At 39.2% G+C, this 25,838-nt stretch overlaps 1 protein-coding gene across 2 annotated transcripts in view; it reads right to left on the bottom strand.

The window, feature by feature from the left end:
- LOC136858600 (uncharacterized Golgi apparatus membrane protein-like protein CG5021) overlaps positions 1 to 25,838 on the bottom strand; it is a 106,768-nt gene that overhangs the window by 45,938 nt on the left and 34,992 nt on the right. For both annotated transcript variants that reach the window (XM_067138276.2, XM_067138277.2), the window contains exons 3-4: positions 22,598 to 22,752; positions 3,896 to 3,975 (exon numbers count right to left, since the gene is read on the bottom strand). In XM_067138276.2, the coding sequence (XP_066994377.1) occupies positions 3,896 to 3,975; positions 22,598 to 22,752 (235 nt within the window). The remainder of the gene's footprint in view (positions 1 to 3,895; positions 3,976 to 22,597; positions 22,753 to 25,838) is intronic.

Below are 25,838 nucleotides of genomic sequence, written 5' to 3'. Positions count from 1 at the left end.
CAAGTAGGAACTGATAGATCAGGTTATGAAGGAATTATTGGTCCATATGGATTTGGTAATAGAAATGAGGAGGGTGAACTTCTGCTTGATCTATGTACACGAATCCAACTTCTGGTGAAGAACTAGTGGTTTCAGAAACGGGATAGCCACAAGATAACAAGATACAGCTGGGATGGTCAGTACAGTCACAGATAGGCCAAGTGGAGAAAAGTTGCATGAAATAAAAGTGATACCTAGTGAGAGCCTTGATAGTGACCACAGATTCCTCACTGCAGATCTAAGAGTCACCAAACCTATTATTAAAGTAAACAAGAAGAAAAAACCATGAATTAAAGACTGGAAATTAAAAGATCTGGAAGTCAACAGCAGTTTCAAGAGGAAATCAGAACTAAAATACCAATAACAGACACAAAGAAAGGTAATGAAGAATGGAATGATTTTAACACAAGTATGGTTGGTAGTGCAGATAAAATATGTGGAAGAACAAGCAGAAGAGTTAGAGAGAACAGAACATCTTGGTGAAATGATAAAGTGAAAGAAGCCATAATGAAAAAGAATAAAGCCAAAAAAGCTCTTGATGTGGCTAAGTCTGACAGAAGAATCAACAGCGACCGAATAGACAACAATAAATTGCAAAAGATGGCAAAATAATATAGATTCAGGAAGTTGGAAGCCAAGAGAATTATACGGGAAGAAAAAGAGAAAAGTTGGGAAGAATTTACAACTAAACTGGAAGAAGACAGTAAAGGGATTATGAAAATTACATTTGGAATAGTAAAAAGTAAAAGATCAGATAAAGAAGTAATTACAGCTCTGGAGACAGCAGATGGCAATATAGTTTGCAATATGAAAGATATCAGGGATACAATGGGACAGTACTTTGACAAGCTCCTAAATGGCCTTAATGAGATCTTTGTTGAGGATGTAGGACAGAAAATAATAGAAGAAGATATCCCAATTATATGCATAGAAGAAAAGCAAGCTCTCCATAAGATGAGAAGCGGTAAGTCAGCAGCTGATGAAGTTCCAGCTGACATGATTAAAGCTGCTGGTCCACCAGGAATACAGTGGCTGTATAGAGTTCTCAGAACAATATGGAAAGATAACAAAATACCTGAAGATTGGACAAAAGGGATGATAGTTTCTATCTTTAGGAAAGGTAGTAGAAGGAAAAGTGAAAATTACAGAGGCATTATCCTCCTATCACATGGAGAAGATCACTGAAGACAGAGTAAGGGATATACTAGAGCCTATCTTAGAAGAGGAACAACACGGCTTTAGTGCTGGAAGAAGCACAACAGATCTGATATTTGCTTTAAGGATGTTGGCAGAGAAACACTTGGAAAGAGGAAAAGACCTAATTATTATGTTTATGGACCTTGAAAAAGCGTACGATAATGTTCCTAGATCAACTATTTGGAAAAGTCTTAGAAAACTTGGTGTACCAGAGTACCTTATTAGGAATATCCAAATGCTATATACATAGGGGTACTAATTACATTACAATTTACATGAAACAGTTCAGCATATTAATTCAGATATTGAAAGGCTTACCGCCTATTCTAAAAACAACCATTCAATCCTAAATCCTCGTAAAACACAAAGTATTATCACGGGAAACTCTATATTATTACATGTAATAAGAAATATCAGTCCTCCTCCAATCATCATCAATGACATCATTGCTGTACCGTACCTTAAAAACGTAACTAAACTTGGAATCTCCATCAATGAGAACCTGACCTGAAATGAACACGTAACTAATGTATGTAGAAAGGTTCATGCAGCTCTGTATCCCCTGAAACGTCACAAAAATGCTTTTCCTCAAAACCTTAAATTAAAATTAATCCAAGCACTACTATTCCCAATTTTAGAATACTGTGATACGGTACTGGTCAATCTAAATGCTGAACAAGCTTTGAGACTTCAACGAGCACAAAACTCATACGATATGCCTTCCAACTGTGACATGACGCTCATGTTACACCATATTTCAAAACATTGGAATGGCTACGCATAAATGAACGAAGGAATTATCACCTAATGACACTCCTTTACCAAGTATTCTCAACGAACATTCCTACTTACCTATCTTCTAATTTTCTTTTCCTTTCCGCATTCCATGAAATTAATAAACATTCTGGTTCCCTACTTGAAATTCCACTAAATCGAATGAATTCCTACAATCATTCCTTTTTAGTTACTGCATCGAGACTCTGGAATACACTCCCAATGGACAATCGGCACGTTACTTACTCTCAAAAATTCAAATTCGCCTACCGAAAGTTTTTCCTGGGAACATATACAACTGAGTTGTGTGAGTCACTGTGTGTATGTTGTGTGAATGCTTTTTAATTAATCTGTTATACACTTCAATTATTATTATTATTATTATTATTATTATTATTATTATTATTATTATTATTATTATTATTATTATTATTATTATCATTATCATCATTATGTTTCCTCTTTATATTACTATTATCACACTAATTGCCATACTGATTTGTAACTTAATCTTAGTTTATCTGACCGTATAATTATTTCCTTGTAGAATTACTGTATCTTACTTTTTTTTTTTCATTTTAAAATTTTATTGTTTAAAGTGGTTAAATAAATAAATAAATAAATAAATAAATAAATAAATGCAAAAGCTGTGTCAGTACTGGAAATGGTCACTCTGAATGGTTCAATACAACCAAAGGAGTACAACAGTGAAGTGCCTTATCACCTCATCTATTCATAGCAGTTATGGATATCATTTTAAAGGAACTAAAAGGAAAAAGTAATAAAGATCTTCAGGCTCTGGTGTTTGCAGGCAATGTGGCAATATGGGATGAAACGGAGGAGGGAGTGCAAAATAATCTAAATGCATGGTGTAAGAAGTTTGATGATTATGGAATGAAATCAAACCCATCAAAACAATAGCACTGAAAATCAGCTAGACATAATAAAGAATGCAACATAAAACTACAGGACCACCAAGTTGAAGGAGTACACCAATTCAGATATTAGGAAGCATCATGGCTAGTAATAATAGAGCTGAGATAGAAATAACAAACAGAGTAACCAAAGGCTCTAAATTGTACAGTATCGTTAGGCACCTACTATGGGATGACAAGGTCCCAGAAAGAAAAAAAGATCCTGTACAAGTCATATTTCATTCCCATCCTTACATATTCTCTGGAAACCTGCACACTAACATAAAAGGATTGTAGTAGGATTCAAGCCTGTGAAATGAAATTTCTTAGAACTGCCCTCCAAAAGACACGACTTGATCAGTGCTAAATGATGAGATCCGATCAAACCTATGTCTAAATGAATTGATGGAGGAAAGACTTAGGTCATCTAGACTTAAACGGTTTGGGCACGTTAAACGAATGAATAGCACAAGGTTAATGTGTGCTTATTTGGAAAAGAGAACAACAGGTAGAAGACCAGCTGGAAGACGAAGAAGAAGATGGATGGACCAACTGAGGGAAGACGTGGAGAGAAGAGGATGGAATTGGGAATCTGTCATGGACAACAAAATCTTTTTGAATAGGCAACTTTGGAAGATGCCCATTTTCAAACACCCTATCTGGCTCGCTGGAAGGGCAAACCGGTTATGATGATGAATTCTATTCACCTCTTTCTACGCTAACTACCCCACCAATGTTCTAGAATGCATGCCAGTTAGCTGCATCATTTCTAATCAGACTCTTCTTCCACTCATGTTGTTGAAGATACAATAATGAAGTAGTTATTTTTTGAGCTGAGACTCCTATAAAGTGTTTACATGTCCGTTACTCAGCAAGTTGTTTCTCTTTGTATTCTTTCTCTTTTTAAAATTTTGTGCCAGCACTCCATCACTGACAATTATTTTAAAAGAAAAAATAACATACATACACACCTTTCTAGCTTCAAAGACCCAGTGGGATTTTCCGTCATCATCTACATAGTTCCACCATCGTAAACCCACCATCAGCCGACCTACAAAAGCAAGATGATATCACATGTAACAAAACAATAAATGTGCCACTGTACAAACTCAAGGACTAAACTCAAATGACAAGAGTAACATTCTCTACACATCCTTGTGTGCCATTTCCAGGCATTGGCAAGGATTAAAACAAGATGGAAATTTTGATCAATACTTCTGTAGTAGATGTCCAAGGAATGCAGTATAATACTCTGAACAGATCATTATTTGGCCTTAACTGCCAGATGATGTAGTCACAGTACAGCCATCGTCAGCAATGGTAGGTCGATACAAACAAAGCTAGAGTTTTGCTTGACCTTTCTGCATGCGTTTGAAGAATAAACAGGTACAATGAGGTCCCTTAAGTTTATATTTCAAGTCATGGTGGACAGATTATTAAGAGCTTAAGGATCAAGGAATGGAAGAGGTTTAACAGTTCAGAGGGGACCACTAAAGGTAATATCAGACCCTTAGGAGTGTGATATCAGAAGATAAGCAGAAGAGTGCAGTTAGCTGGAGGACTTTTTTTTTTTTTTTTTCCTGCTAGTGGCTTTACGTTGCACCGACACAGATAGGTCTTAGAAGGGATAGGAAAGGGCCAGGAATTGGAAGGAAGCGACTGTGGCCTTAATTAAGGTACATCCCCAGCATTTGCCTGGTGTGAAAATAGGAAACCATAGAAAACCATCTTCAGGGTTGCTGACAGTGGGACAGCCTCACACCTCTAACCGCACGGCCAACTCGCCCGGTGGAGGGTTTTACCAGAGTGTGAGAAGACTGTTATGGAGTAAGGAAGTGCCAATACAATGTAAGGAAATCATTTACTTTCTACCAATCTTGATGCATAGAGCTTGGGTAATGACCACAACAGAGGAGAGTAAAATCCAGGTACTGGTGAGCAAGATGAAATTCCTAAGAAGTATGCTGATCAGGACAAGACTGAATAAGAAATGTGGTCATTCGAGAAACACTAGGTGTATGTGGAGTGGGAGAGAGAGTAGAACGATTGAAACTGAGGTGGTATGGGCACGTGAAAAGACCTAGAGGTAGACCCAGGAAACAATGGTGAAACAAACTGAACAAGACCTAAGGAAGATAGTGGCATACTTTCATGATGCCTTTATTAAAGACTGGTAGAAAGACAGGCAGAGATGGAGATCAATAATCCATAACCCAATCCACGACTAAATTGGACAGGGAGAATGATGTGATGATGATGATGATGAATTCTGTTACACCAAAACAAGATAAGTATCCACAGCTCTAAGACATTTATCACAGCATTATACACTTAAGAAAATGGAAATTGCAACACCATGAAGGCATTGGTTGTTTGTGTTGATTTTCAAGATATGGAACGATCCTATGTAGGTATGTAAACGATCAAAGTTTCAGACCCATTGGTTTGTTGCCATGCTACAGATCTCCCCACGTGATTGATCGCGGAGGAATTAACTCCAGTATACGGACTCTGGTGTAGCGTAGTTGACTTGCAGTCTGTACAGTGAAGTGTTCCCCGTCAAACATGCCTCGACGACAGAGAAGAGCACGCTATCAATAACTGTCGCCGTTTGAGAGGGCTCGGGATAATTGGGCTGTGTGAGGCTGGATTATCGCTAAGGACTGTCACTGCACGTGTTGGCCGACAGGCATCTACAGTACAACGTGTATGGCAGCAGTGGTCAAATGAAGGTACCCACACTCGTAGACCTGGCACAGGCGCAGCGCGGCAGACAACTGTGAGAGAGGATCGCCGCATCATTCGGATGGCCCGGATGGAACCCCATGTAACAACAGCGCAAATTCGAGCAGCTGTGGCACCCCACGTTACACAACAAACAGTTGGTAATCGCCTGCATGCAGGTGGCTTACGAGGCCGTGTCCCTGCAGAAGGTGTTTCCCTGACCCCACAACAGCGAAGTGTAAGGCTGGCCTGGTGTCGAGAAAGATCGATGTGGGTTGACGAATGGCATAGGGTCGTCTTTAGTGATGAATCGCGCTTCTGTCTTGCCCGCAGTCATCACCAGAATCGTGTGTGCCGACGTACCGCGGAGAGGGGCCGCCCAGATCTTTTTGTCGAGAGGCACACAGGCCCAACACCAAGCATTATGGTCTGGGCAGCTATTGGCTTTAACTTGAAATCACAATTAGTGCTTGTTGAGGGCACTATGGCTGCTCGACAGTACGTTGATAGGGTACTCAATCCAGTGGTTGTCCCTATGATGGCAAACATTGCTAATGGGATATTTCAGCAGGACAATGCCCGGGCTCACACTGCACGCATCTCCAGATAAGCTCTCCACGACATCACAACCCTAGAATGGCCCGCCAGATCACCGGACCTCAGTCCTATTGAGGATGTGTGGGACATGATGGGTCGACAACTGGCCAACCGTCCTCACCCACCCACAACTCTGGAACAACTGACATGTGCAGTGCAGCAAGCATGGGCTACAATTCCTCACGAAGCAATCCAGGGCCTTATTTACTCCATGCCTCGACGAATTCATCAACGTATTGCAGCTCGTGGTGGGCACATCCTGTATTGATTGTTGTCCAAACTTGCGGTCAGAGGGACCTGAAAGTGTAATCATCGAATCACAACCGAACACGGGTCCTGCATGTTCAAATGCAGCATTGTACCACCACTCCTTCTGGGTGTTGCAATTTCAATTTTCTTTAGTGTATCAACACGCTGGCTATACGTGAAGAAGCTGCAAGGGTTAAGCATGGGTTTTAGGTGATTCTCATTTACCTAACTGTATTGGTGTAATCAACTGCTTTCATATTAAAATATAACTCCCAGGTGGTGGAAAAGGTGCAGAAACTTTCAGAAATTGTAGACAGTTGTTAGATATAACAGCCTTACCAGAAGTAGCCATTGATGAAGACCACAGAGTAGTGGTAGCAAAAATGAAAGTAGAAAAAGTAGTAAAAATGAAAGAAATAAGAAAGAAGAACATAAAAGTATGGAAATTAAAAAGATATAGAAGTAAACATAAAATTCCAATATAAATTGAAACAACACATATCCAGAACTGAGGTGGCTAGTGTGAAGTGGAATGGGACATGTTCAAGAAGGCATTTGTAAGCTGTGCACAGAGTGCTTGTAGCAGAACAGCTGAAAGAGTGAAAAATAGAGAGGCTCCATGATGGAATGAGAGGGTAAAGGAAGCAGTGAAAAATAAGAAAGAGCATGGCAAGTATGGAAGAGGGATAAAATGGATAAAAGTAGAAGAAAGTATCAGGAAATGAAAAGAAGGTGTAAGAAGGTAGTAAGATAAGAAGAGCTGAGAAGGATTTCTGCAATAGTTGAAAGAGAAGGTGTAGCAGTAAAAGGATGATAAATGGATTTGTAAGAAGGAAGAGAAAGAAAGAGTCTACACAAAGTGAGAGTGGAAAAAGGAGAGATAACACAACCAAAGGAGATAAAGAAAAGATGGAAGTATTATTTGAGAACTCCCGAATGTGAGAAGGGATGTAGACGAGATGACAGAGGTAGAGAGTGAGGAGACAAAATCTGAGAGTGAAATCAGAATGGAAGAGGCGAAAACTGCTGTCAAACTAATGAAAGTAAGAAAAATCAGTGGGATTGGATGAATTGTGAGTGTAAATGATGAAAGCAGCAGGACTTGTTGGTCTACAATTGCTGTATAGGGACCAAACCTTGAAATTGTGGAGAGATTAGAGTATCTGGGAAGCAAACTCATGCAACACGCAGGGCTGGACATGGAGATCAGTAAAAGGATTCAACAGGGAAATGCATTCTACCAGAATGTGAGAAACCTGGTGTGGAGGAAGGAAGTGTAAAGAGGTAATGTGTAACAGGTACTACTGTATAATACTGACATAAGTAGCAGAGACCTGGACACTGACAAAAGGACAGGAAAATGAAGTCCATGCCAGTGAAATGAAATTTTTAAGTATGATAAGAAAGACAAGAAAGAACAAAATAAGAAATGAGGATGTCAGGAAGGAAATCAGAATGGAAAAGCTTTACAACAGAATGGTTGGATATACTTGGATGGTTTGGACATGTTAAGAGGATGGAAGAGGTAAAGATGCTACAGCAGATGATGGAGACCCAGATACGAGGAAGGACAAGAGGGAGACCCAGACTAAGGCAGTTGATAACAATCCAGAATAGTATAATTAGAAGAAACCTGGATTGGAACACAGTTAAGGAGGAACAATAGTGATAAGAAGGTACTACTGCCCAATACTGACATAAGCAGCAGAGGCCTGGACACTGAAAAAAGGACAGGAAAATAAAGTTCATGCCAGTGAAATGAAATAGAGGAAGATGGAAAGGTGCTATAAATATCCCAACCCGGCAGGAACTGGGTGAGGGAAATGGATGATACAGATGACGACGACGATGATGATGTATATACAAATATGTTTACCAGCTGCCAATTTGTCACAGAGTGAAGAGAAGTTCTGTTATAATGATCTATACCACCATGTTAAACACACCAAGCAAACTAACATTTTTGGAAAAATTGAGTCAGGATTATCTTGAGTATCAGCTTTGTTTTCTGCATGTACAACTAGTTTCAAGGCTGTTACACAGTGAGAAATGGAAGAAAAGTTTATGTTTTTGTTGCTGTATCTACAGTTCTATTGCCTATTGCTAAACATTGTTGGTGTAACTAACAAATACTACACAGTGTCTGCTGTACTTAAGCCGAAATTGGCTTCTGGTGTAGCGCTTACTGCCAGACAGACAGCTTCGATTTTCTGTCTGCTACCATTATGTTGGTATTATAAATTTACTCATTCAGGACAAATATTTTAAGTTCCCTATGGGAATCAACATCTATATCATCTGATTGCCAGGCAGGCATCAAAAATTTTTTGGAAATGAGACATAGCTCTCATAGTGCATTGGCACTGCTGGTGGCTTCAAGTAGCCTATGCAGTGGCCTCCACGGTATACACTAGCCTTGCGTCTTGGGAGGTGTGCTAGGTCCCAACTGATGAGCCCAACTTAGCACACGAGGGTGAAACGCAGGCAACCAAGAATGAGTTAGCTGGAAAATTTATAATGTCCAATAACGGACTATTATGTTGGTATTATGTGTTGTATATGTCATATCTCAACATCATATTTTATAACTACTATTCCTTAGTGTTTTTAACCTTAAGAAATCACAGTTCAATTTTTATAAATTATAAATGTCAATGTCCTCTAAATAATGTTCGTTTTAAGATTAAATAAGGCTGATGATGCAATAATAAAAGAAGGGTGAAACATGTCCCCTTAAAATTTAGAATTTCTATTTTTATTTAACCACATAACGTGGTATTTATTGTATTGAATAGGTGGGGTAATAAATATGCTCCTTTTGTAAACTAAGTGAGATCGCTGTTTTCAATACGGAATAAAAATGAGAGTGATGGTTTGTAAGGTAGGTAGAGCATAAACACTAACTTGGAAGACCAATTAAAAGAATAATTTTATAATATACTGAATCTTAGAGGTCACTAATACAATCTTGAATTTACCAAAATCTATTATTAAAAGGGACACACCATGAACATATTAAAAAAACATTAAAAAAAGGGAAACAAACCCAAATAAAATTTGACTTAAAAAAAAGTACTATTCATTAAGAAAAGGTCAAGAGCAAACATGGAAGACATACGATAAGCAAGCATAAAGGCTAAGGGAACTGTGGGCATTAGAAATGATACAGATTAGAAGTACAGTACGGTATTCAATATTCACTAGCAAAGTAAGCAAAGCATCTAAGAAAGGGAGTGAAATTGCATAGGCCAAATTTTAAAATTACTAATAGTAGAAAAATCATCTGATGTATTACAGAGCATATTAAATAACTGGAGCAAGAATTAAAGCCAAGCATTGACAGTTACAAGACAGAGTTCAATACGAAGTAACTTGGGAGACTTTCAGCGCAGCACAACCAATCTTGAAAAGTGTAAAGTAAGTTCATAAATGAAGTGCCTGCAGCCTCACATACAAGTCAACAGAAGTCTTCACTTTGACTGATGCGTTTACCTGGACTCCCTGCTTCAATTACTGTGTATACAATACAATCTTACCTTATAATAGATGCTGGAAGTGTCTTCCTTCCTGGGTAAAACAGGCATTGTACCTGGAAAGCACATTCTGACTGATGAGAGCAGGTTTTTCCTCTGTAATATTTCTCATCTCTCTAATTTTATCAAGCTTTTCTCCTGCTGAAACTGTTCATTTGCAAAAAGATATAGGCTACAGCCCAAAATAAACAGCACAGGACTACTTTGTGATACAGAGACCAAAAACAGTGGAGCAGCCATTACAGAAGATACGGAACTCAACACAAACAACAAAGGAGTTCTTGGTGACATGGAAAATCAAAACGATGGGGCAATAATTGTAGAAAATCAGGAGTTACTAAGCGACAAATTTCAGACTGTAGATACTTTAACCAACAAAGGTATCATCAGAAAGTTGAACTAGTATCTTAATATACCAACATAAAGGAAAGAGGCCAGGTTGAAGAAGAAAAAGAAATACACTCATTAAAGTAAGGCTGTTCTGAAAAGTGCATATAAAAGTTCTCAAAAGTAATAACACAAGAATAGAACAGATATAAATGAACAGTTCTGGGCTCTTGCAAGCAGAATGAGGCAATTATCCCTCAGCAGGCTGGTTTCCAACTGGGCAGACCATGTACTGGTCAGGTGCCGAATTTAGTCCACCATATAGAAAACAGCTTTGAACTAGGTAAAGCAATGGGAGTTGCATTTGTTGATATTACAGTGGCATATGATACAGTTACCTATCAAGACTTGTATCTGAAATTGTACAACATTACCTAAGATTACCATCTGAAGAAAACAGTAAGTAAAATAGAAAGATTCTTTGTTGAATTCTAGGACAAGCGAAGTAGAGAAAGACTGCAAAGATATGGCCTGCTTCAAGGAAGTGTTCGGGCACCCACACTTTTTACCATCTATGCCAATGATCAGACAAATCCTTGTGGTACTATGTACTTTATTTATGCTGATGACTTAGCTTTGGAAGTTCAAGGAGAACATTTCAATGATGACAAACGCACAGGTGCTCTAAAACTGTTCTGTAAACATTATCATGAATTCCAGCCAAAACCCAACCCACCAAAGAACTCAGTGTGCGCCTTGTATCCCCAGAACTCAAATGTCAGGAGAAAGTTAAATGTTACATGGAATGGGACTAGGTTGGAACACTGATTTTCTTAAATATCAAGCGAGAGGGTTCGCGATTTGGGTCATGTAGCTGTCAGCTTGCATTTGGGAGACAGTAGGTTCGAACACACTGTCGGTAGCCCTGCAGATGGTTTTCTGTGGTTTCTCACTTTCACACCATGGTTGCTTGCTATCTACTCCTAACCCTTTCCTATACCATCGTCGCCATAAGATATGTCTGTGTTGGTGCAACGTAAAACAAACTGAAAAATTCCTAAATATTTTGGTGTAGCCCTTGACAGAACACTCTCTTTTCAGCGGAACTATGAAAACACCAAGCAAAAAGTCACAGCCCGCAACAGCCTCCTTCACAAATTAATTGGCTCCAAATGGAAAGCACGTGCTACCATCCTAAGAGCAAGTGCCCAGGCAATGTGTTTCTCATCCAGAGAATATACATCTGATACATCTGCAGTTTGGTGCCACTCCATGCAGATGTCATATATATATATATATTTTTTGCTTTACGTCGCATCGACACAGATAGGTCTTATGGCGACGATGGGATAGGTAAGGCCTATGAAGTGGAAGGAAGCGGCCGTGGCCTTAATTAAGGTACAGCCCCGGCATTTGCCTGGTGTGAAAATGAGAAACCACGGAAAACCATTTTCAGGGCTGCCGATAGTGGGGCTCGAACCCACATCTCCTGATTACTGGGTACTGGCCGCACTTCAGCAACTGCAGCTATCAAGCTCGGTGATGTCATAAATCAACACTAATGGATGATCTATACACGGTTATTCACCTAACATGTTACACGGAAATAACTTCTAAACCATTAAAAATAATGTGCTATTTAGTCTCATGAGGTGATTAATAACCGAGATATTGATACTAACTCCATATTTTTAAATGGAACGGCACAAATTCATACAGCTGATTTAAAAGTTCATCTGCGTACAAGTTCAAATATGTAAGTATTTTCAAAATCGGACAATTACTTTTTGAGATATAAGTAAGAACAGCAAGTGCTGATTTGCGTGCCGCATTAGACGGCGTGAAGTCGGGCAAGGACATATTGAGGCGCAAGCAGTTTCCTGGGAGTGAGTTCAGCCACAGAACGGATACCAAGCATGTAAGCACCTCGTACACACGTGATTGGTTTGCAAAGTGTGTATGACAGGCGAACACATGACAGGACAGAAAGAGCTGATTTGTTTAAAAGGAATAGAATAAGTACTTTGCCTTGAAAGGAACATAACGAAAGCTATAATTGTCACTGGTTTTAGTGTACAGTTCATACTACTCTATGAGTTGAGAAATAAACATAACACAAAACACCGGAAGACCTCCTTCTAGAAAAGCAAATGGTCAGAGCTGATCGTGGTGAGATGGCAGCAACACTATTATTTATGTTTTATTTTACACGCATTAATCTCTGCAGAGCTCCAGCGCGACTGTAGTAGCATGCATTCGGGAGAGCGTAGGTTCGAGTCCTGCCTCACCTAACCTGAAAGTGATTTTCATGGTGTCCCATATTCAACACCAGGCAAAAACCGGATAGGTACCTTTGTGATAGGCCACGGCCGACTTCCTTTCAAAATCCTTCCCATTTTGATCCGTCAGAAAAAACGCTAAACTGAGCGCAACCTATTACATATCAAAACAAAACAATACAACTTTAATCTCCCTTCCCCGCTGTGTGTTCGCCAGTCATACAATAACGTTGCACACCCAGGGTATGTTACGGTGCATCACATTATGTTTACAGTACATGCCTGGTATCCGTTCTGTCGTTGGAATCAAGGCCAGGAAGCAACTTGCGCCACAATATGTCCATGCCCGACTCATGCCGTCTAATGCGGCAGCAAAACCGCGCATGCTGTTCTTATTTATATCTCAAAAAGTAATTGTCCGATTTTGAAAATACTTACATATTTGAACTTGTACGCAGTTGAACTTTTAGGCCACCTGTATGAATTTGTGCCGTTCCATTTAAAAATATGGAGGTAGTATCAATATCTCGGTTATTAATCACCCCATGAGTCTAAGTAGCACGTTATTTTACAAGGGCCTGGGTACCATTTAGGAATATGAAAACAGAATCCCGATATCTTTAATGGTTTAGAAGTTACTTCTGTGTAACATGTTAGGTGAATAACCCTGTATATCTTGCCAAGTAAAGCTCCACCAACAACAAGAGCTGAAGTTGCAGCTGAAGTGGAAATTGATAAAAAATTATCCAAGATATGTGACACCCACTTCACAGACATCAGTTGCCAAGAAGGAGATTAAGATCTAGGAAAAGCCTCTTGGCAACTACATCACTAATTGAGATCATCCCAGAATCAGCCAGGATCACAAAGTGGTCGGCAAGATACCAGCACCTGGTGAAAAAGATCAAAAAGCTGCCTCCTGGCCCCAGTCAAGAGTGGGTTACATGGAAGATCTTGAATCATATCTGCACCGGAGTAGCAACGACAAATTGTTCAAGTGGGGTTTCTGCAGAGACTCACAATGTATGTGCAGTGAAGGACAGCCCGTAACTCACATAACATAGCTTGGAAGAGATGCTCCCCCACCGGCTTGCAATTTACTCACTTGCTCTGAAGTGGGTCATTCACATTTCCACATCAGAAGGAAGGTTGCACTAAAAAATTACAATGACGATATCTCCTAAAGTATAGGTGAAAATTATCCGGCCCCGCGATGAAGGAGGCAAAGCGTCCGCCTGTCACCCAGCAGCCCCAGGTTCGATTCTCGACCGGGTCAGGGGTTTTAAATTATAAATGATTAATATCCCTGGCCTGGGGACAGGGTGTTTGCCGCATCCTTAATGTTCCTTTCCTCCCATTCAACACTTTACCCTTCCACCATTTACATAATACACGCAGGTTCCTCGCATATGGTGCAAGTAGGGGCAAAAGATCTCCATAGGTCGTCGCCCCAAACAAATAGCATATAGAACATTAAGAAAAAAAGAAAAAGATGAAAATTACATACTGTGAATTACATTTTAACCTACATTAGTTATTGGAGGTGAATAAACAACTCATTTTGATAAGTATTAATGGATTAACTTAAAAAGTTGTGCCTAAATTTTTTTACCACAAACTGTAACATAAAAACCCTTAGTGGACTATTCGATACATGCTGTCGCGGACTTTATTGTACAATGTTCTACGCTGAACAATTCTTACACTCATAGTATAGATGCATCTGTAACAGTTTAACTAGTGCAAACTAAAAAGGCGCATGGTCAGCAGTTTTTTCTTCAACTGCTTCACTGAAATCGTTATTGCTCAGCTTCCTTTGGTCATGAGATGAACGTTTTTATACATAAACATTTCTCAATAAAATCTTTTATAGAATGGTAAAAACTGCATCAAAATCCATCCAGTGGTTCTCAAGATTAGCCATCACAAACAAACAAACAAACAAACAAACAAACAAACAAACAAACAAACAAACAAACAAACAAACAAACAAACAAACAAACAGGCAGGATTGAGGACTTAATTTTATACTATGTAAAAATGAGCAATGGAATTAAAGATAATTGCCGTTTTGCCAAAATGGCACTGTGGTCGGCCTGGTAAACGTAGTAGTACAGTGTAGCACATGACTGCGATGTTGTCAGACCTCGTACTGGCCATGCGAATACCAGATGATCACAGGATGGGCAAGACATAAGATCTCTGTGCATTTGACTGAGGCCTGATTATTGGTGCCTGGCGTATGGGTTACTCCATCTCCGAAGTCGTGCAAGACATTAGACTTTGCAAGGGCCACCATGTCAAGAGTGTTTCATGAGTAAGTGGATTCGATGGATACCACCACTACGACCAGGATCAAATGCCGTGAAGTACAACATGTTGACAATGAAATGTGAAAAACGGGTCTAGAGTGAGAGTGCTGCAGATCACTAGCAAATTCAATGCTCGACAATAATGAAGTGTGAGCAGCTATGCCATCCAGAACCATCTCCTCGCAATAGGATACAGGAGTACCCATCCCACAGGGGTACCTCTGCTCACTGCACTTCAGAAGGCACAATGATTGACATGGGCAAAGGAACACCGCTTTTGGACATTTGAAGTATAGGGAAAAAAAGGTTGCCTGCTCAGATCAGTTGAGGTACCAGATGGTTCAAAGGATCAAATGGAATTAAATAGGACACATGGTATATCTGCCACTGGCAAACGTTACAGGAACCTGATGCCTGACCAAGTCCACCCATTTGTTTGCCTCCAGCATCCTGCAGGAAACCTTTTCCTCTAGCAAAACAATGCATTGACCCATCGCTTACGAACTGTGGCTGATTGGTTCAATGAATGTCCCCACAGACATGAGAATATTTGCCTAGAACTCAATCCTATTGAGGGTATCTGAGATGCTATCGAGAGAGATCTGTGCACCCTGGACCCTGCTCCAAGAAATCTCCATGCATTATGTGAGACTGGGCGGCGGTTATGGATCAGTATGGCTCCCTAATGCCTTTGATACCTTGTGGAGTACCTGTCACACCACGTTACTGCCATCATCAGGGTGAAAGGGGGTTCTACATACTAAACCAGTGTCCAAAAGTTAAGCGTAAGTTACGAGTAAGCAGGGCACCGGGAAATAGACCGCAAATCGCACAATATATGCACTTACCAACCTTACGTGTTCGCTCTGTATAAAAAAGGAGTGTTCCCTGCTTTGACTAGAGGCGTAACCACAAGGTAAACACAGCCAGTGCCTGTGCCCCATATTCCCTCAGTCATATTTGCCCTGTTATAATGTGCGGAGTGTAGCCTCGTGGTGAACGTGACAACATAATGGCACGACAACGCCATTTGGACCCCGTTTTGCAGTGTAGAATACTCGGCCACCTGGAAGCAGGCTAGACACAGACCGAAGTCGCTGTATCCTTGAATGTGCCATCAAGTGTCATTTCCAGGCTTTGGAGACGATTTTGAGACGCCAGTACCAGATCAAAAATTAGATGTAGGGTTTTTCCGGCTTTGCCCTTGACCAGCATTTCGTCTTAGGTCTGACACTAGAGTCGTCAGAGTGGGATGTGTCAGACCCTACCCACTGACGCTGGGGTGTATGCAGGTGACCTTATCAGAAGCCTATTTAAGAGGCACAGTCTGATAACTGCATACGGGAGATAAGACTCCACAATGGAATTAATGCCCGCCTAGCAATTCCAAATGGAAATTCTAAGTTCCCATGGAGGGAACTAGATATTTTTCCACCTATAGAGCATATAAAATCAGATCTATTGGTGGAAAAATGTCTAGTTCCCTCCATGAGAACTTAGAATTTCCATTTGGCCAGTACCAGGTTGACCAAGAGTAACCACCCCACAGCAGGACTGATATCTGGCCTTAACCGTCCGACGAAATCGAAGTGCACCTGCAAGACAATTGTCGGCAGTGCTTGCAGCCGTCTCAGGGGTTGCCGTTTCCCGGCAAACTGTGTACTGGCGGCTCAGAACAGCAGGGCTGTTTGCCCGACATCCAGCGGTGTACGTCCCGCTCACTCCAGCACTGTGGAGTCGTCAACAATGAAACTGGACCATGAATGAATGGAGGCATGTGCTCTTCACAGATCCTGCTTCAGTTTGCAGAACGATTCCATCACACATTAATCTGGAAAGAACCGGGTAGCCAATACAACCACAGGAACATCGTGGAATGGGACCAGTATGGTGTTGGTGGCATCATGGTGTGGGGCGGCATCATGTTGAATGGCCGTACGGAACTGCACATCTTCATGGGTGGTCCGAGGAACACTGTTAACGCTCGGAGATACAGGATGAGGTACCGAGACCACATGTTCGACTCTTCAGAGGTGCGGTTGGTCCAGACTTCCTCTTAATGGACAATAATGCCCGACCGCACCGCGCTGCTCTGGTGGATGAATTTCCGGCTGGGAATGACACATTAATCTGGAGAGAACCGGGTAGCCGAAACAACCACAGGAACATCGTGGAATGGGACCAGAATGGTGTTGGTGGCCAGCGAGGTCTGTGGATCTGAATCCTATAGAACATGCCTGGGATGCATTGCGGAGGTGAATTGCATCCCGTCAGCCTCCACCAAGGACCCTCCAAGACCTTCGCATTGCCCTTTCGGAGGAATGGGATCGACTGCCACAAGAGCTCTTGGACCATGTGATAGAGAGTATGTCACATCGCTGGAAGTATGTGTGGCCGTTAGGGGTAACCACACACCCTATTAACAGCATATTTTGTTGTGGAAGACATTGCCAAGTTTTGTTAGTTGTTGTCAAAGGTGTATCTTAGCTATCAGAACCTTTCTGACACTGTTTTTTTTTTTTGGACAAGTTGTGTCACATATTGTGTGTGATTCAGCTTCCATTTGTTCAGCAATCAGTCTGACATTCCTATCAGGTGGTATGGCCTCGTTTAATGATTATGCTTACCTTTTGGACACTAGTGTACTAGTCAGGCATCACTAATTCAATTACTCATCAGTGTATACAATAATGCATATATATTGGTGGTGTGTGTAAGGTTGAATTTGGAACGTCCACTCAAAGGTTTTTGAACCAGAATGCTAATTAATACATAATGCTGTCTTCTGCACCACTGTTAGCTTAATATTAATACACTATTTTATTACCCTTTACCTTGAGCTGTTCTTCTGATGTGGGGAAACAGTAGTAGTATATGTGTATATGAAGTGTTTCTTTTAAGAAAACATGGTAAATTTTGGCAATGATGAAGGCAAGGACGATTGAGGTAATTCTACTCCTACTAAAAAACTTGAAAAGATTTTGCTCTCATTATAAAGAATGGGAAAAAGAAAAAAGAATTTTAAAACTGAGTAGTATGGCAAGAAGGATATATAACTAAATGTATATGAAGTTAGTTCTCTTAAATTTTCTGTCACTGTAAATGATGATACACCTTGAAAGTTCACACAGAATCAAAGAATCACAAAAAAAGGCCAAGAAATATAACACCAAAATAATCAATGAGTTTTTTGTCGGCAAAAACACAAGCGATGAAGTTGTTTCCGTATTTCACAATGTTAAGCATTGCCAAAGATAACAGTTTAGATTGCCAAAACAAAATGTCTGAAAAATGTTTTCAGAATGCAAGACCGCTGCTGAAATAAAATTTGGCCAAAGCAACAGCAACTGTTCAAAACGTACTAGCCCCATCTCACAGAAACTTGTCATAAAGACCTGAAAAAAGTCAGTATACATTTCTGTATAATCAAACGCATCTAACGTAGGAAATCCTATGCTTGATTTCTTCAAATCCATGTTAAATTTTACTTTTAAAATGTTAACTAACAATTGTTATTAACTCTTTGGTTAAAAATCCCCTGTTTCGCAAACACATTTCCAACATTTGTTATAAAACAATTATTATAAAAGACAAATTAATACATTTCTGTTAGATTTCCGAACGTGTTTGCAAGTGGGCATTTTTTGCTTTATGTAAAGTGCTCAGGCTCAAAGCGGTATAGTGGAATTGTATTTTGTCACACATGGTTGACTTTATTATAGGTTATGGTTAGCGGAGACAGCTAAGACGTAAAGATGTGCAGTAAGAGGCAACAAAAGTGTTAATGTAATGAATACGAGATAAACATTATTATGAATTTAATTTAAAAGTATGGATCTGTGCTTGAGAAATAAAAGAACGGACGGTTATATCACAACATTCAATATATTCTTCTGTAAGTGCATTCTAAGGCTCCTACAACACTGGGAAAATATAACTGATATCTGTATTGAATGATTTTCAAGCATTCTTGTATGCTGTGGCAAGGCATTACATTATTTTCCCAATGTTGCAATGGCAGCAGAAACTCTTTGCACAATTCTAAACACTCCTGTCTTGCACTGATAAAAATAGTCACCTACAATTACAAGGTGGTAATTATTGTTTTAAAAGGAAGTACAACTAGGTAACCATCCTCTATTAACACTAATCAGAGAGAGAGAATTGAAGGGTACCGACAATTACGTGAAAAAAGTCTGAAGAACTAAAAGCAACTGCTGTACTAGAGACACTGATAAGTTTCAATCTGTGGGACCCTCTGACCTATGGGACCCTCTGACCTATTTCAATTTCTTCTAGTACCTTATTCATTATGGCTTTGGTCATTAGGTATCTTTGTAGAAAACTTTCTTCTGACAACTCAAAAAATTTGTTTCCTCTTAGTATGAGCCTTCAGTTTATAGATAGTCTTCACACAGCATCAAAGCTTCAAACTTACGTCTTTGAAATTTTAACATGGTAACTTCTGTATAACTGCAGCAGTAATGCCATCTAGAGAACAAGAGTGGCAACAGGAGACACAAAGCACACCTCAACTAATGATAGTAAGTCAGTGAAATGTTAATGTTATGTTTTATGTACTTAGAACACTGCAGGCCATCGCGTTTTGTTTTCTTCTGGTTCAGTGATATTAGAGCATTTATGGACAACCCCTTTCATTTACAATTCTCTCCCATATTCTTTGAGTGAGCATTCCTTAAGAGGTTTTCTTCAAATTTCAATAGTTTTCTTCATTATCTTCTTGATCAATAATGGATAATGACCACACAGTTTTTCAGTTTATAAAAAACATCCAACAAACCAACATCATCAGCGAGTTCGTTATTATGACAGCTGAACAATATTTCCATCAACAATGCTCGCCAATGATGGACTTTGAAAAAACTAATCTGAATTCATGATGAAAATGTACCAGATGTAAGAGATTGAAAAATTGAAAAATACTTTATATAATCGTCATTATGTACACTTTTTAGATAGTACTAATATATCTTGAGATATTTGAAAGTTTGTAAAAAATGTAATAGTCTTATTATTCTTAAAGTGCATAAAACATAAAAGATAGGAATCTTTATATTACACATGTTTCTTCTTTTTCGGGGGCACGATTATCTCTGTGGCTTAGATGCTGGCTGTCCGGCTCCATGGCTAAATGGTTTTAGCGTGCTGGTCTTCGGTCACAGGGGTCCCAGGGGTCCCAGGTTCGATTACCGGCAGGGTCGGGAATTTTAACCATAATTCGTTAATTCCGCTGGCATGGGGGCTGGGTGTATGTGCCACCTTCATCATTATTTCATCCTCATCACGAAACGCAGGTCACCTATGGGAGTCAAATCAAAAGACCTGCACCAGGTCTCTCTGGAGGCCGCATGCCATTATTATTATTATTATTATTATTATTATTATTATTATTATTATTATTATTACAGCTGCTGGCTTCCCACCTGAAAGGCTGAGGTTTGAATCCCGGCTGATCGGGGTTGAGATTTTCATCCCACAAATCATGTGGGGATGCTAATGTCAATGGAGAAGTTTTAACCTTTCCTGTTTTCATCCCCTTAAAATGCAATGCCGCTGTATACGGATACAATAATATAAATAATATATAACCTAGGCCACTCTCTGTATATCCCTGAATTTAAATACTAAGTTGCAAGAAATTTTGTCAATTTGTTTTCCCCATGATGTTCAGACAAACACTGAACTGAGTCAAGTATAGAGAAATCTATTATGATAATAATAATTAATGTTATTTGTTTTACGTCCCACTAACTACTTTTTAAGGTCTTCGGAGACGCTGACGTGCCGGAATTTAGTCCCGCAGGAGTTCTTTTACGTGCCAGTAAATCTACCGACACGGGGGTGTCGTATTTGAGCACCTTCAAATACCACCGGACTGAGCCAGGATCGAACCTGCCAAGTTGGGGTTAGAAAGCCAGCGCCTTAACCGTCTGAGCCACTCAGCCCGGCAAAAAAATCTATTATGCGTTCCTTTCTTGTTCCTATCTACCTATATATGATTCGATTTGAAATCTGTTTGTTCCTTTCCGGTACTTAAAATTAGACCTAAACATATCATCTTTTTTATGCCTAATCCAAGCATGAGGCCAAAATTTTAAGTGTAGAGATAAAAATATAATTCTACTAGATACATACATACTGTACTATACTGTTGCACACTGCTTGTCTGTAATATTCCTTGAGAGTTAGGTTCATACTCATACAATTACTGTAGGGTTATCTTTGTTTATTTCATACAACAAAATTTAACTCTATAAATTGAATTAAACAATTTATATATTTAAAAAATATTTGTGCAGATTGGTTTTGCTATTGTTGAGAAAGCACTGAACTTCAATTGGTTGTAAAATTTAAGAAATTACATAAATTTACGTAACCTCGACACTATGTGGGATAGAATGGTTTGCTCTATGCCTGGTCGCCTTTGTCTCCAGGAATTAACCTGGTGCTCAATTTTGAAGTAGGCTGAGTGAACATCAGGGCTATATGCTGTTCCAGAAGTGGAAATCTTGTTTCTTAAATGTTCTTCCGGATGAACCAAGCACGCCTTTACCACCTCGGTTAAGCAGAACCTAATAAATTACATAGCAGATTCAATATTACTGAAACTGTTTTTCTACTATTACAGAAATGTAGGATTTCCATAGTTTTTTTATATAACCAAAAGTGGTATAAACATAAAACTGTAATAATTGCCATTATTATTATTATTATTATTATTATTATTATTATTATTATTATTATTCGTATGCCCCAGAATCCATGACTAAAAGGTAGCAACCTTATTGTAAGATAGGTATATTGCAAAAAATTATTTCACAGTAAATAACGACGTGGTAACAGCTCTGCTGAACAACCTTGATTTCTCTGTTTCACTGAAAATGCTCTTACCCCTTCTGTGATTAGCACAGCAGTAATAATAATAATAATAATAATAATAATAATAATAATAATAATAATAATAATAATAATAATAATAATAATAATAATAATAATAATAATCGTATAGCCTCAGCTACCGTGTGCAGACATTTCGATTTGACGCCATCTGGCTGTCTGTTCGTCAATTTCGACGTTCCGTTTTACTCTAGGCCCACTAGATGGCAGCCAGAGTAAACCGGATCTCTCTTGGGCGTCTATGGCTGAGATTAAATGAATTTTTTCGGGTAAACACCAAATGTGTCACCAGAGATCTTTTACATGCCGACATCATACGACATGGAGTATCGAATGGACTTTCTTCCGCCCTTCAAAAATCCGACTACCTCTGCCGGGTTTGAACCCGCTATCTTGGGATCCGGAGGCTGACACTCTACCACGGATCCACAGAGGCAGCTAGCACAGCAGTATAGATGTGTTACTGAACAGACTGGAAATTTTTGCTTGCGCCATATACCTGCATTATTCGTAACTTTTGCACCTGCGTAGTAAAGAACAAGGCAACAATACAACACAAACAGCTCTACCGAGAAACTTCCATAGGATATTTTAAAGCATTCAGAATTTATATCCTGTCCCACCAATCTATCACAGAAAGAAAGTAAATTTTTGATCCTAATCTCTAGCACCTGAATCACTATCTGTGAATAAGAGAGAGAGAGAGAGATATGCTGGAATTCTTTTATTCTTACCTGTTATATTTTTTACGGTCCAAAAGTCCATGGATAGCAACAAGACAACAGTGACAAAGCTTGCTATGAAACTGCTCTTGAACACACCACATAGCAGATACACCAGAATGGCTGAGACTCGAAATACTAAATGGAAAAATGTTACAAATGGGTGCCTGAAACAAAAAATTATATCTTACTCTTTTATGAAAAAGAAAACAGGGCTTGGAAAAAAATACACACCACTGTACGGGAACACATGCTTAACATTCATACAATATCCTGTTCTTTCCTTCGAATTAAGTCCTAATATTAGGAATCAAACTGATTCACAAGAATATAATAATCTTGACCTTAAGTTAAAAAAAATAGGCTAAAAAGCATTTGCAAAAATAACACAGGCCTGCATAAATATATTTTTTAAATTGTTGACTTCAGTAATTAATTTCTGTGTATTTTTCAATGGTCATTTCAAAAATGAAATCTGTTTTTATCATGTAAACTGTTTTTTTACAAAAAAGTGATACATTTTGGAAAAAATTAATTAAAACACATTTTTTTAAAATTTTGTTTTAGTTTTACATTTTATTAATAAGCGACTATTTTATATGAAAACACCACACATTTGAAAAATATGTGTTACTACAAGGTCAAAAGCCCTCAAAGTACTGCTTTTGCTTCCTATCAAGACTTCTTTTACTGCTCTTCCTGTTGTGGACTCATTGAAGATCATCCCTTTTAAACATCCAGCAATAATCCACTATCATGTTAACATACCATCTTCCTTGGTACCTTCTTTCCATTTCCTTAACCCGCTGATCGAGGGGAGACTGTGGTGCTCACTATCAAAATATTTTTTCTGTAAAAGCCCAGAAGCCGCAGATAGTAACATGTAACTATGAGTAGCTGTCCGTTGGAATGTCAGAAGTGAGGGGGATTAGTCAGAATGCAACTGCGTCACCTTGTCCTTGAGTGAGTTCAGCACTACTGAACTGTACACTACTACGTACCAGTGAGCAGAGCGCTAACCCTAGACCATCCGTGTCATACATTTTTACTGATTCTGTTTGATTCTCGATTTTCATATTTTGTGTTTGGCTTTCCAAATTCTTAGAATTCTAACAATTAATTATCCAGTTTTGATTATTGTTTACATTTTTTACATTATGAGTGTTGAAAATCAAAAAGCTAATTGGCTTGAAGAGGAATTGGACCATGCAGGAAATTGTTTCAGGATGGTAAGAATTCTTCTGATGATTCTGAGGTAGATGAGGTTATAAACAGTGACCACAACAGCAAAAGTAAACAACCTGGTGAAGTGGAAGAAAGTGCTAACAGTTTTGGGCCCCTTTACACTCGCCCTGGCAAGACAACGCAATGGAGAATCCACGCACCAAATCAGCGCAGACACAGACCAATGAAATGAAATGTCGTATGGCTTTTAGTGCCGGGATATCCCAGGACGGGTTCGGCTTGCCAGGTGCAGGTCTTTCTATTTGACGCTCGTAAGCGACCTGCGCATTGTGATGAGGATGAAATGATGATGAAGACAACACATACATTCAGCCCCCGTACCGTAGGAATTAACCAATTAAGGTTAAAATCCCCAACCTGGCCGGGAATCGAACCCAGAACTCTCTGAACCGAAGGCCAGTACGCTGACCGTTCAGCCAATGAGTCGTACACAGACCAATGAGGAACATCGTAATTCACCTTCCAGGAGTGACAGTGGAGGCCAGGAATTCAGAAACAGTTACTGAAGTATGAAACCTATTTTTTCCAGTGTCGGTTCTTTAAGAAATAACCCACCACATGATGAAATGTTAGACTTATTTCGAGGAAGTTCTTTCTGGCTATGCAAAAAAAAAAAAAAAAAAAAAAAAAAAAAAAGGCAAAGTACAGTTTGAAGATGTTTGCTGTAGTACATGCAAGAATATTTTATACACAAAGTATTGAAGTTTATTTTGGAAATCAACTAGAGGGACCTTTCCATTTGGATAATCCATGAAGTGTGAAGAGAATGACTTAACCAATTCAAGGCTTTGGTTGGAACATGGCAATGTACAATTGGTTCTCCGTGCCCACTGCAAACAAGTTGGCTACTCAAAAGAATTTTATGGTCGTAGTGACTTGAGGAAAAACAAAAGAGTACCTTTAGAAACTGTTAACACTCGATGAAGGCCTCCTTTTTATAGTCCCTTTGGATTTGGCGAAAACGCAAAGCTAGGGTCTTAAGCTCCTAAAAAATATCGGAATGTCCTCCTTTAATTGACGATGCATGATTCTGATAAGACTCATGAAACTTCTGGAGAACCAAAAAAACCTACTGTTGTAACTTTCTGTAACCTTATCAAAGATGGAGTGGATGTCGTCATTGGCATGAAGTCTGAGTACTAACTTGCAAGAATTTCATTTCGGTGGCCTCATAGAAAATTCCCTTCTTAACACTGGTGGAACAAATTCACAAATCATTCTGAAAATTTCAATACCAGAGGAAAGCTTTCAAGAAGAAAATTCCCGTAAACCTGGGTCTAGATCTCACAAAGACACGCATGACCATAAGAGCCTCACACAATGGTCTGAAAAACGATATGTGACTGAAAAATAAAGTAATAAAAAAGAAAAACTAAAAAAAAAAAAAATAACAAAGCAAAAACAGTTTACAAAGGTTAAGAAAACCTCACCATGTAACGCCGCGCTCACCCACAACCATCTGCATCTGTCCGGGAGGCTTGACCAACGGCGGGTTAATGTCTTGATGAAAACTTTCATCCTGCTCCTCGCTGAGAGTACCCGAGATTTTCAGCGAAGTAGCCAGAAAATGAACTTTTATGCTCATGTTCATGATATTTTCCAACATGTCTGCTACAATGGACTTGTAGTTTGGTTCCCTGTTGCTTACAAAAATACTGGTTACAGCAAGTTTAAAAGATACTCAAGGTGCTCTTTCTTTTGTTCCCTTTTTTGTCTTAAAATAGGCATCCCTCAAAGGTTTTCTGATGTCAGGTCCAAAAATACTCCTCCTTTTAAACTATGCCTCAGATAAGCCCAGAAACTGATCACAAAGATATCTAATACATTCTCCTTCTTTTGGAAACAATTCAAAAAATTGTTTCATCAGACCCAATTTGATATGAAGTGGTGGAAATAACACCTTTTCTGGATACACAAAACTCTCTCTCTCTCTCTCTGAATGTTTTTAACTCCAGCCTGTGCAGTTTTTCTCAATGCCCATTATTTCTTAATATAGTACTGTTCCCTC

Source organism: Anabrus simplex, chromosome 1 (assembly GCF_040414725.1).
Source record: "Anabrus simplex isolate iqAnaSimp1 chromosome 1, ASM4041472v1, whole genome shotgun sequence".
Classification (NCBI taxonomy): domain Eukaryota; kingdom Metazoa; phylum Arthropoda; class Insecta; order Orthoptera; family Tettigoniidae; genus Anabrus; species Anabrus simplex.
The sequence above is the reverse complement of the archived record's forward strand: the minus strand, read 5'-3'. Positions and strand labels throughout refer to the sequence as shown.